Source organism: Rattus rattus, chromosome 3 (genome assembly GCF_011064425.1).
Source record: "Rattus rattus isolate New Zealand chromosome 3, Rrattus_CSIRO_v1, whole genome shotgun sequence".
Lineage (NCBI taxonomy): Eukaryota > Metazoa > Chordata > Mammalia > Rodentia > Muridae > Rattus > Rattus rattus.
The window spans coordinates 152,856,861-152,870,147 of record NC_046156.1 but is presented as its reverse complement, the minus strand read 5'-3'; the positions used below and the strand labels follow the sequence as shown (position 1 = coordinate 152,870,147).

At 47.6% G+C, this 13,287-nt stretch overlaps 1 protein-coding gene across 1 annotated transcript in view; it reads right to left on the bottom strand.

Moving 5' to 3' along the window:
• Positions 1–13,287, bottom strand: part of Trio (trio Rho guanine nucleotide exchange factor) — a 290,571-nt gene that overhangs the window by 139,684 nt on the left and 137,600 nt on the right. Inside the window, 1 exon segment of the mRNA XM_032898677.1 lies at positions 6,055–6,177. Within this exon segment, the coding sequence (XP_032754568.1) occupies positions 6,055–6,177 (123 nt within the window).

Below are 13,287 nucleotides of genomic sequence, written 5' to 3'. Positions count from 1 at the left end.
AATATCCTAGTAAGAGCACCAGGGGAAGGGGAAGCCCTTGGTCCTGCCAAGACGGACCCCCCAGTGAACGGGATTGTGGGGGGAAGGGCGGTAATGGGGGGAGGATGGGGAGGGGAACACCCATAAGGAAGGGGAGGGGTAGGGGTTAGGAGGATGTTGGCCTGGAAACCGGGAAAGGGAATAACATTTGAAATGTAAATAAGAAATACTCAAGTTAATAAAGATGGAAAAAAGAAGGAGGAGGAGGAAGAGGAGGAGGAAGAAGAAGAGGAAGAAGAGGAAGAGGAGGAAGAAGAGGAGGAGGAGGGGGAGGAGGAGGAAGGGCCAGCACCAAGCAAACCAGATGCTGTGGACAACTTCAACTGCTGTGTAAAAGGCACAGAACCCCCAAGCATCACTTTTCATCCAGGAAAGAGAAACACAGCGAATATGGGGCAAGCTTACCACTGTCCCTCCATGCCAACAGATGCCAGAGCGGGAAAGTCAGCAGTTATCACGGCAGGAACAATCTAAAACCCTTAACAGAGGACTTGGAAAACTCTATGTGGGAGATAAGGCAAAATACCAACTACACTGGCCACTTTTATGTCAACTTGACACAAGCTAGAGTTATCAGAAAGGAGGAACCCCAATTAAGAAAACGCCTCCATAAGATCTAGCTGTGGGGTATTTTCTAAATTAGTGATTAATGGGGGAGGGGGTAACTCTCATTTGTGGGTGGTGCTGTCACTGGGCTGACTGTCCTGGGTTCTCTAAGGAAGCAGGCTGAGCAAGCCATGTGAAGCAAGCCAGTAAGCAGCACTCCTGCAGGACCTCTGCGTCAGCTGCTGCCTCCAGGTTCCAGCCCTGCTTGAGTTCCTGTCCCAGCTTCCTTCAGTGATGAGCAGTGCTGTAGAAGTGTAAGACAAATAATCCCTTCTCCCCAAACTGCTTTGCTCATGGTGTTTCGTCACAGCAACAGTGACCCCAACTGGGCACCAACTACTGTTTACATCTGTCAGCATTTCACCAGAGACACCCATTATTTTCCCAGGGTGGGTGGGTGTTCAATAAACTAAGGCGGGCACAGGATAAACACTGGCGACACCATCTACGTTAGGTCCTGACATGCCTAGCTACTGTCAAAGTCCTTTCATAGCCAACCTCTTATTTCCAATCATCTCCATGTTCTAGATCAAGGAGCAGGACCTTCTGTCACTGATTCCCTCCTCCCTCCTTAATGCATTCTTACAGCAACCTGGTGAAGGGAGATATTAGTACCATTTTACTGTTAGGGGGAAGGGACCCAGAAAAACTGAGCGACTATCTGAGGGCTGATGGTTACACAACCAGAGAGGAACAGCCATCTCCTTCAGTTTCAGGAAACGTAACAGGGAAAGCAGCCTCAGGGATCTGCCCTGCCTTTCCTTCTCTGTGGTCTAAGGACCTGACTAACTGCAGCTGCTGCACGGACGACCTCGGCTTGGAGGGAAATGGCGCATTAAAAAGAATCTGCCCTGAATTCTCTACTTGTTAGTTTCAAATGACTAAAACGTAATATGTATAGTAAAAGCTAGGTTTATTAAAAACAAATAGATGTCAGAAGTTCAAGTCATGGACACGTGTATTTCTGTGTGGACGCTGCATCCTCCTAGCAAACACTGAGCATGGCGAGGACATCCCTAGTCTTCTGAAACTGTACCAAGAGCTTCGTTACAGGACACATTCTCAGACCCTTACCTAGGAAGGTGATTACACGACACACACAAAGCTATCCATACACACGTCTTGAGAAGGATGCCTTGGGGCAAGTTAAGACACTGGCAGCTGAAGTGCAGGGTCGTGCAAGCATCACAGAGGACCTATGGAGAGATGCTAAGCCAGAGTCTCCAATGTCTGTCAGGACCCTGCTGCTCTTGGGAACCAGCTGCCACAAACTCAGTTTCTCTGGGCTTTCCACATCTGTTGTGATCATAACTTACTAAATTTAAAAACACTGACTCAGGAAACTATTCAGTGAAAGACTGCTGCTCAAGGAGCGCCTTCCTTTCCACCAGTCACCTTCAAGTATTTCACATGGAGAGCATTTTAAGTTTTACAGAGTACAAGACAATGCTCCATAGCTGTGCACGTCCCACAGCACACAACAGCCACAGTGGCTCACGCGGCAGCAAAGATGTACTCACAATCACCGCACAGACAGAGGGCCGATTCGCAGTCGTCACAAGGAAGTCCAGCTCTGTAAGACTGAGCCAGCTCTTCCTGACGCGGCCCTAGCAGCATCGGAAACAAACACTGAAGCCCTGGGCACCTCGACTCCAAGGGTTGGCACCCGATAAAGCCAGTCTACGGCTCACTTCCACCACGTCAACGTGGGACGTTCTTTCAGGGTTCCTCCTTCCTAGAACACTGAATTGCTCTACAGAATAAACCTATCTTTAGCCCATTTTCAGAGAACTGAGCTATAGGCTTTCACTGCTTCCTGCTTTAACCTGCCTATGCTACCTCATCAAGCCACAGATCTCTAAGTTCAGGGCTTTATTAAGCAACTTGCTACTTTAAGATCTCTAGGGGGCTGGAGCGACGGTGTGGCGGTTAATCGCGGTGGACTACATTTGATCCCACCACCTACAGGGCAGCTCACAATTGCCTGCAGCTCTATGCCCAGGAGTCTAATACCCTCTACCCTCTTTTGGCCTCTATGGGCACCAGGCATGCATTGGTGCACAGACATAGATGCAGACAAAATACACACACATAAAATAAATAAATCTTTTCATAAAAAAGACCTCTAAACAAAACCAACTTGGAATTAATGTTACAGAGGAATCTGGAAAAGAAACCCCATCTTAACAAAGAAGAGGGGTTTGTTTTTCTATACATCTCAAACTCTGTATTCCCTCCGGGAATATAATTTTACTTATGCTGTTCCTATTTCAGAGTTTAAGGTGTATCAACCGCCCACTAAAATAGCAAAGTCTAAAACCCGAACCAGTAATGCCATTGCACTTAAAGCAGGCCAAGATGAGGGGATGAGGCAAAGCAGACCCCCTCCCCGCAATCCTCCGAGTACAATGTAAGGCAAGCTACTCTGTTCCTGAGGAAAAGATAGGTTTTAACGAAGAGAGCTTCAAAGCCAAAGTGTGCTTCCTTGACAGAGAGCCTGTCTAGAACCGATCTGCTGTACACATTTGTACTGGAGCAGAGTAGGAGTCACCCAGCACCCAGGACTTCTCATGGGTTCGGGGTCGTGGCTCCGTGCCTGCCTGTCCTGGAGAGGCCTCTCGCCCTGCCTGTGGCGGCGTGTTCCTGAGGCACAGCAAACTCCCTGGGAGGATTGTGTCTTGGAGCTTTGTTATTATAGCACAGGGGTGAGCATGAGCAGAGCCGGCCGCGGGTGTGTGTCCTCCCCTTACTGACCACGCATGGAAGGAAGTGGGTGACCGGGGGAGAGTAAAAACAGGAGAGCGCTCTTCTCTAGCTACCGTCTATGGAGCAAGTGATGCTTTTCAAGGGAAGAGTAAAGGTAAGTCGGGGGTGGGGGGCGCGGGGGGCAGCTGCTAAGGATGCTGGCAGCAGAGGCCGTCACTGAAGGGTCCAGGCCCTATAGAATGGACTGGAGCATGGCATGGGTGGAGAGGCAAAGATAAGATCTGGGAGACAGAAATCAGTTAAAACAAAACAAACAAACAAAAAGCCAGCTACAGCCACATGCTGAGGTAGAGTCTGAGTTATGCCAGCACAAGCTGGCCACACACATGCAGCCCTGGAAGGCCTCGTTCACTCAAGCCTGGCCTCTTGACCTTCGAGGTGCCAGCCTCCAAAAGCCTTCCTCTCTATGCTAACGTAGCCAGTTCTTTAACTTTTGTGTCCTGGCTTGGGTATTACGTTCTACTACACGAAGCCACTTTGCCACAAGCCATGCCTGTTGAGGAAGTTGAGCCTGAGGTGGCTGCTTGCACCCTTGTCCCCTCCCCTGCACCCGGTGGAAGAGCCAATGTGTGGTCCGTGGTTGTTTGAAAGCTAGAAGGAGGGAAAGTGGGTGCAGGTATCTGAAACACGAGCTCCAGTATTCCTGATACTTCCCTGCATGTGTCTGACTTCCATCACTGCATGCTCACTTTGGGGAAGAGGGTTGGATACCCCTGGTGTCCCTGAGACAAGGAGTGAGAAGTGAGAAAGCACTGGAACTCGGGAGGACAGCACAAGGGACAAGCTAGCACTGGCCTCTCTGCTGACCAGGGATGGAAAGCCATTCACAGTACACACTCCTGTGACCTTTGCTTCCTGAGAATCCTTCAGGCAGATTTGTGCCGGCAGTTCTGATGACTGCCTACAGGTTTAGCTCAGCTACAGGTGACAGCTCCTTAATGGAGAATGGAGACAACCGCAGGGCTGCAGAGGAGGTAACACAAATGACAGATATTCTTCTCCTGCATATTAGAAGATGTCAAGAGAGCTGAAGGGCACCCCAATCTGAGAGCACGGGGAAACATGAGCTCTTACCAGCAGTCTGGCCTTCTAGAGCTTGGGCGTTTGCCATTGTGCTCTGAGATTCTTTGATGCCTGAATGGTTCCTGCTCATGTAATTCAAATTTATCCTCAGCTCAGAGTAATTTTGGAAGTAGCTTATCATATGAAAAAAATGAAGGCAAGATAAAAATACATTTTCTATGTTTGGTTATAATAAAGTGGCCAAACATTTTCCAGGAAATGAAAGCAGGCAGACCCCTATGGAATGTGGGCATCTGGAGACGTCGGAGCCATGTCCCAGGGCTGCAGACCCAGAGAACAGACCCATCCCTTCTCCTCTGCACAGGTAACCAGCTCTTAGAAGTGTGGTTTTAAACATGTTTCTGTGATGGAGTGGGACTTAGGGACCATTTGTTATCTTGTAATTCCACTCTTGCATCCAATTCTGAGCAGCAAGTAGGCAAGCCATTTACTTGGGAAAAGCCTCAGCACAGCCACGATCCCGTGGTTAGTGGGCTGTGAGACTACAGTGTTCTCACCACACTCCACTCTTCCTTTAATAACTGAAGCCTTCTTCCATTCACATACTTCATGCTTCAAGTCTATTATATCGTATTTTATAATTTTTCTGCATGAATTTTGTTCTCGCTTCTTTTGCTTTGATTTTTGTGTGTGTGTTTTGCCTTAATTGATTTTCTTTACCATACCCCACAGCAGTGATGTTTTCTGTTTTCACACTTTTTGTGATCACTCAAAAATTCCAAACGGCCTGCACAAGGCCTCTCGCTGACTCAGGCCACACCGGCCTCTTCAGCACACGCCTCTGCTGTGACTGAAGAGCCAATGTCTAATGCTCCTTCTTGCGGGGGCCACTTTCTGCTTCTCACCTGTAAGATCCTGTGATAGGCTATCTACAAGGACCATAACCTGTCAGAATTTGTTTTTGTACTACGTAAATGGCCTCTTTGGTGTGTCTGTTGTGAGGGTATTTGTTTTCGTTTGTTTGAGACAGGGTTTCTCTGTTAGCCCTGGCTGTCCTGGAGCTCACTCTGTAAATAAGGCTGACCTGGAACCTAAAGGCTCGTGCCACCACTTCTGAATTAGGTGATTTTTTTGAAAGCAACTTTTCTTTGTTCCCTTACGACGTCCATAGCTGCATCTGTGTGACTTTTCAGATCAGAGTCCTGCTGCCAGTCAATGCCACAGCCAACACTTGAACTCTACAAATCCTGTGCTCTGAGCACCCTCTACAAGTGGTTCCAGCCTCCCAAGCACACAGTTAACACAACTAGAAATGGACAAACCAAATATCAGGTCTGTCACTGCAGAAACCTCAGAAGCTGTTCTCCAACTGTGAAGTGGAAGCCACAGGCTAGGCTAATAAATGAAAGAAAATCATTAAAGACAAACTTGTTTGAAAACCAGTACAATTTACAGAGAATAACTGACCAGATCAATTTCTGCCTGGATGAAGATCACCGTATTCTGAAATTAATTTAACCTAACTAAATGACCTCCCACACCCAGCGAAGGCTAAGTCACTTCAGGTTTGTTAAAAGAGACCTCCAACTTGGCCACCAGATATTCAGGGCCCTCTCGTACCTGTGCAACTTCCTCGAAGTCCTCATGGCGTTTCTGCAAAGCTCTGGCCCGGTGAAGGGATTTGCCCACGCCTGTGTGTTTGCTCAGAAATGCTTCTCCGTGGTTCTCTATCCAGTCCAGCACCTGCGAAGGAAACAGCGCCATGGGCCATTAACAAGCGTCCACCTTGCCCATTGGTTAGGCCAATCTAGAAAGAATCATTCCTTTTCAAAATCCTGCAGCAAACATGAAGCAAAACAAAATAAACTAGGAAGAAATGCCTGACTACTGATTTAATTCACTTTGCAATTACGTCTTACATCTGCTTCTCCACCCGGACTGTACCCAGCTTTTATATAAAAAGAGCAGATTGTTCTAAGTATAAACACTGCATACAGTGATGGTTAAATTAAATCTCACCTTCTCTGAGGTGTGACAGAGCCACCAAACTGACTGGATTTGGGGTAATATGGTGGGCATGGCACTATGCCTCGAAACTCAGGTGAGTCAAGTTTAACTATGCAGTGAGGTGGGGTTTCCTGTTCGTTTTTATCTCTTTTGTAGGAGATACCAAACACAGACGAAAGCCTCAGAAAACACAACACTAACATGCCTCTGGCCTGGACTTGGAGGATAATGTACTCTATAAACTGTGAGGTATTACAACAGCCAGACATCCCATAAACTTAACCAGAGTGCAAGCTGGTGTTCTGTCCTCGCGGCTGGAGCTTAGTGGTGCAGCTCACTGGCGCTTGAACTTTTGAACTCACATGACACTAGCAATATCTAACAGGATACTTCATCAAATGAACACTGAGTCTGTGTTGGAGAGTGGCAGAAAAACTATCAAGTGATCTCCTTAAAACATTACAAAAACGTACATAATGTACACTGGCTAGTGGACCGTTATTGATGGGACATTATAGTGTACATGTTTGTGACTATGGTACTGTCTAATTCTGTGAGGTTAATAAAACACAACACCTTGAGCTGGGTGTATGTGACAGAAATGTCTGCTCACAGCTCTAGAAACCAGTAAGTCCAAGATTACGGTGCCACTGTCCTGCGAGGGCTATTCCTCCCAGGCTGTGGCTTCCACAGTCCTCAAAAAGCCTAGGAGCTGAACAAACTCTCCCAGACTCCTTTTCTAAAGGTATCGATCTCATCCCCAAGGGTGAATCCTTATGACCTCACACTCACAAAGGTCCCGCACACAACTCAAAGCGATCTTAGATGGATATAGAAGCAGGGCATACCCAGCCAAGACAGTGGTGGGGGAAACCCTCACTAATGTCAAAATAAACCAGGGCAAACTGCTGGTCCACAGTGGCTGAACTGTGCTCCTGGACAGGCTGCACAATAAAGGCAACCTGCTCTCCATCCCTCACCTGAGGCCCCTTCTGCACCTTTCCACACCCGAACACCCTTTCTGCACCATTCTATTCCACACAGATGGCGGTGAACCTTACAAACCTCCAGGACACTGTAGAAATCATTTTGGAATTGTGAGCAGCCATGAGCTGAAGTGAGGTTAGGGAACGGAAACGAGCCCAGCCATGGGTGCTCAGGCCAAGGCTGCACACTCCTCCCATTCTCGTTCCCCTCCCTGTTCATTTCGTGCCTGGTTTCAGATCCTTACCTGTCCGAGTCAGCACGGACAGTCACCTGCCCATCATCCTTGCTCCCTGGTTCTATCTGTGTTGTCTAACTCATCTACCCGTTCTGATTCTGCCCTGCAAGGCACCACACTTCCACGCTTTCGACACCCACCCCTCTGCACACAGATGTGATCTGACTGTGTGCTTGGAGAAGGTTCCCTATTTTTCTCAGCTTCGGTTTCCCTCCCAGTCAGCGGTGATGAGCGCACACAGTTGGGGACTTAAATGTGTCTTTCGTGAACCACGGCAGCAACCACAAGGCAGATGCGCGGCACACCTGGACCTCTGGCCTGCTGGCATCTTACTTGAAGCTCTCGGACGGCACAGGCTGTAAATATTCCATTCCGTCTGAACTACTGCTCGCCGCACACCAGTTGTTTTGGGGATTATAAACACAGCGAGGGAATCGTTAGGCAACTCTCCACCTGCTGCCCAGTAGACCTGGGTCTGCTGAGGAGAACTTAGTAAGCATGTCTCGTTCCCCTAACGACTGTCTCAGTGAGCGTGACCACTCCACACAGAACTGGAGAGTCCATCAGGAACCCCCAAAGCTTCCGAGAGGCAGGCTAGAGAGACAGAAGTTCACTGAGAAGTGTAGACGTCAGGTGTGGCACATTTCAATGCGTGATACTTTTATTTGTAAGTTCTTTATAATAAAGTTTTAATAAGCAAAAAAGTATTTTAAACTTGAAAAAAGTTTAAAAAGTACAAAAATAAGATCCAAGCTCCAGCCTATCACCTACCTGTAAGATCTTCTTAAAGGGATAATGGGGGGAAGACTTTTAAGAAACAAAAACCCACAACTTTTTGCAGTATATTCTTTATGTTCCTTGACTTAAAAACAACAACAAACCAAAACCAAAAACCAAACCAAACAAACAAACAAAAACCATCGCAAAGTCAGAGGCCTGGTGATTACTCTCAGCTTACAGAGATTTGAAGCAAGGCATGGTGTCACAATGTTGGAGACAGACATTTGCTAGATAGCTAGAGGGAGCTAATCATCACATTTTTATTTTATTTTTTAACCCTCAGAAAAGTACTGCAGGAAGCTCAGCTTGGAAAGAAAAAGCTATTGTGTGTGGCTCCCGCAGCGTGATAGCGGCCATTTTTCCTTTAGCAATGGCTCTTTCCAACAGAAATGTAGAAATACTGCTGACACTGTGTTTCTAACAAACACCAAAGCAACTGAAGTGCTGCGCAGGTACCAAGCACCTCATTAAGATAAGAGCAGACGTTTACGGAATCCTGCTGAGGTTCCCAAGTCTCCCACAAGGCTACTGTCTCTTTAGAAAGTCTGGGTAAATTTTCCTCCTTGACAAGGAGATTGTGGATTAATGTATTTGTGAAAGTTACAGCACCTTAAAGACATGTACACAAACCCTTCATTTCAATATAAGAAGATTAGCAAGTCGTGGAATTTTATCACCTCAGTCCAGCCAGCCATCTCTGATCACAGCTGTAGCCAATGGTTGTCAATTCTGTTCCACCAAAAAAAAAAAAAAATCCCAGCCCCACAAACAGGGCAGGCACTGGTGTCTGCCCTCCCCTTCAAGCTGAAGAACAAGTCAGAAGTTAATCTTTTACCTCAGCAACCTGGCTTACAGGCAGAACAAAAAAATCTAGGAAGCTATTACTGTCTTCCTCCCTATGCAGAAGGCAGGGTGTGAGCATCTTTCCTGTTCCTCAGCGCCCTCTAGTGGCCAACTCCAAGGTCAAGTTACTGAAAAGACAGCGCAACACTTAGGTGCTTCAGCTAAATGTGCAGAAAACTGCTGATGGTTTGACCTCTGAATAATGACAAGTCTGACCGTGATGATGGCAAGTGCGCTTCTAGAACTATTACTCATCCTGCCATCTGAGCACCTGTGGCTGAGGCAGGCCTGGCATACCATACCGCTGTGCACACAGTAAGTTCTTCCAACCAACCAGGGAAAGGCACCATCACTCCCGATTAGCGGAGGCAGTAACAGTCTCGGTTACTTTGTGGAGGAGCCAATGTGTAGGGTAGGGAGGCAGCCTCCCAGCATTTTTCTTAAGCTTCTGCTATTGCCTCTTCTGGGCTGGCACAGCTGATGGGTAGGTAGGTGTCGGTACTGCGAGAAGGAGAAAAGTGTTGGAACACTTCTGACTACTGGTGAAAAAAAGCAGAGACTCAACCTGGATGGAGGCCAATTAGCAAGTGCGCAGGACGAGCCCCTGACACACTCTCTGCGCAGAGAGCAGGGTCCTGGCCATCCTAAAAACCATACCCAATCTGTAAAGCAGTTTTCTATAAGAGGGTCCTACTACCTATTCTACCAGACTTTCGGGACTCGTATGTCTCCCTGAGTATTAGTATAAGAACTTGTGAATAAATATAAAACTGTGTGAAAGAGTTTAATCCTCACAGAGCCCTTCAGTGTGTGCTTGGAAACACTCGTGCGTTTGATTATTGGAGGTGTCCAGACATTGCTGCAAGTCCACAGATCACGAAGCTTTCTAAGGTCTAAAGACAAGATGGGCTCTAAATCTGTACCTATTCCCTGCGGTGAAATATGTGTAGACTTTCACCATTGTCCCTTTTAAGCTAAAAACAGGGCTCCAGGAAGTTAACTCAAGAGAAACACTTGAAATGCAGGGCTTGACCTGGTATATGGTCTTAGGCATCAGCACAGTTAAGTGACAAGGTGGAAAGTCCAGCTGGAAGCCATGGCAGTATCTTTTATAAACTGCATTTCCATCTCTAAAAATGCTGCTTGTATAAACCAGACAAGAAATCTGTCATTGCCTGGGGAACAGTATACCTAACCACAGGACTTAAGGTAACCCAAAGAACATGCAGAGAAACACAAAAAGGCTTGTCCACTTCAACAACGTGTGTGTGTGTGTGTGTGTGTGTGTGTGTGTGTGTGTGTGTGTGCGTGCGTGTGTTTTCTGTCCTATTAATGGAACCGTCTTTGAGGTCACATGATACAGACATTATAAAGGCAGTATATAATTTCGCCCTAACTGGGCATGGCCTTGTCGTCTTGAGAGGTGCTGGATCATAGAGATTGTAGAAGGCAAACTAAGGTGGGACTCCATCTACATAGCTATGGGGGAAGCTGTCATCCATGGCATGAGAACTTCCGATGACGTGGTTTCCTTTGAGTCACACATTCCCTTAAAATAGCACAATAAACTCACTTATTTGCAAGGTGGGCTTTGGGCTATCTTTGTGCTCTCCCTTGACAGGAGCCTGTATCCATTTATATCTCTCCAAGAAAAGGACTCACACAACAAACACAGTACCTCTGTACCCCCAAGTGGGAGAAAGATATACAGGTGAGAAGATTTGAGAATGACCGGGATCTGCTCAGTGACTTAAGAAAGGTTTCCTCATTGTATTTTTTCCTGACAGAGTTTCACTATGCTGCCTAGGCTGGCCTTTGTCTCCTAGGCTTGAGTGAACCCTCTTGCCCCAGACTTCTGAGTAGCTGGGACCCCCGGTACACACCACTGTGCCTCACTGCCTGAGAAAACCTGTTTTGTGATACAGCATCTATGTGGAAGGAATGTTGTAGGAGGTAATTCCAGAGTGTTGCTCCCACACGAGGTCCCCAGGAGCAAACAGAGACTTTTGAGGGAGAGGTCTCCCTGCCTGGAGAGCATCTCATGGTGTGGAAATTGCAGGGCCATGTACCTTGTTGTGTTGGATAACTGAATCGCAATACTCTAGGAGCCGGGCAAACAGGACAGGAAAAGAAGTCTGAGAGCATGCTGCTTTGGATGCCTTCCATGACTGGGAATGACCCTTCCTGAACAAGTGTGGGGCAGGAAGAGCCACTGGCTTCACAGAAAAACCAAAGTCAAACATAGGCATAAAGGAAAACACTGACCAAAAGTCGCTGTTACTCCATTTAATGCAAATAAGCCTTCCACGAGGGTTGCTCAACAGGAAACGGGAAATGGAAATGTGTATTACATGATTGTCAGGATCTGCAAAGGTCGCATTCAGGCTAACCGTGGCAAAGGTAAGAGCAGTGAGCAGCCAGCACGTGTGAGCTGGGTAAGCCTGCACAAACAAGCCCCACACCTCTGAGGCCCTGACCACCTCCCCCTGACTGCACCCTTCACTACCATCCCAAACTGCTTCTGTACAAAGATTATGAGAAATTAACTACTTGACTGAACTCCCCATGGCACAGTCCCTGGGCGACAGTCTGGTCAATGTTCTGGTAAGAATTCTCCTCTAGGAGGGCTGCTGGCAGGAGACAGTGACCCTGCCCTGTTTGCATTCAGAAAGCTCTGCATTTCCTTTCCCTGCAAAATCCTTGCTGATGCTTTTGATTACCCCAGACAAATAAACAAGTCTGGGATCGCTAACTGCTTCCTATATTCTTACAGACTCTTCTTCTGGACAGATCTGTCTCCAGCTAACGGTCTTCTCAGACACTGCTCTGGGCTGTTTGCTCGTTCTGTCTCCTCCGCTCGCCACTCTGCTTAATAGGACGGAACCTGAGATCTGGAGAAGCCTTGCTGGCTTTGCGACCCTTCTTATCAACACACTTGTTTGGATCAATCTTTCTGGTTTTGAGTTTTGCCATCACAAGTCAAACCTCCTTAGCAGTTCCCTGTTTTCATTAACAGGTCCAAAGCGTTACAAGTCAGGAAGTATTCCCTTAGTGGCCACATCTGTCTCTGTGTGGTGTTAACAGGGGTGTTAGTGTGTGGTCGGAAGACACTTTCTCCTCCTGATGTTCATAGTCTGTAAATGCTGGCTTAAACAGGTGAGCTCAGAATTGTGGCTGTGTCCCCATGTACTGTTTGCTGTCCTCAATTTCAGTGCTCGGTCCAGACCAGATAACTGACCTGAGGCTCTTCTAAGGGCTTCCTTCCTGGTGCCTTCCCCTAGCCTGTGCAGTTCCAGCAACTCCTCCCACAACACAAGGGTCCCAAACAGCCAGGGGAGGAGACCACCTTGCTGCTGCCTCCTCGGGGAGAACAGAGGCCCTGTTAGAAAGGACAGTGGCTCACAAGTGTGTCACCAAATGAGACCCGGGGGAGAGGACGTGTCCTTAATCCGCCATGTTGAATGGCTCAGTGGAAGAACTGATGATTTCCTCCTGTGGTTCTCACTGCCTCATAAGGCGCCCAGGAGGCTGGTTCCACCCCACCCTCTTCTCCACTCTTCCCCGTTAAAAAGTACTAAAACACCAGAATGACCACTGCTGAGGTGTTTTTATACATGATCTTCGGAGAACTCAAAAGTACAATCAGGAAAAGAGTGCAGAAGGTGAAAAGTCCAGATGACACACCTGTCCTAAGCATTATGACGTCACCAGACTTACACTCACTGATGTCCACTGGGAGGATCTTCTGTCAGTTTGCAGCAGGGCTCTCCAAACTCCAAGCAGAAATCCCACTTAACACTTGGGTTTCCAGGGGAGTTGGAAACCTGAACCCCCTGAACCTGCCTGAATCTGGGCAGGGACTCAGTGACATCGAAAGAGAAGACTGGTCTGACCCCAAACAACCACTGTGGCTTCAGGTCGACCTTTGGGATGCTGGATTAGCACATACACAGGCATCTTCATCCCCAGAACCCGAGTGTTGTAGCGCAAATTCCCATTAG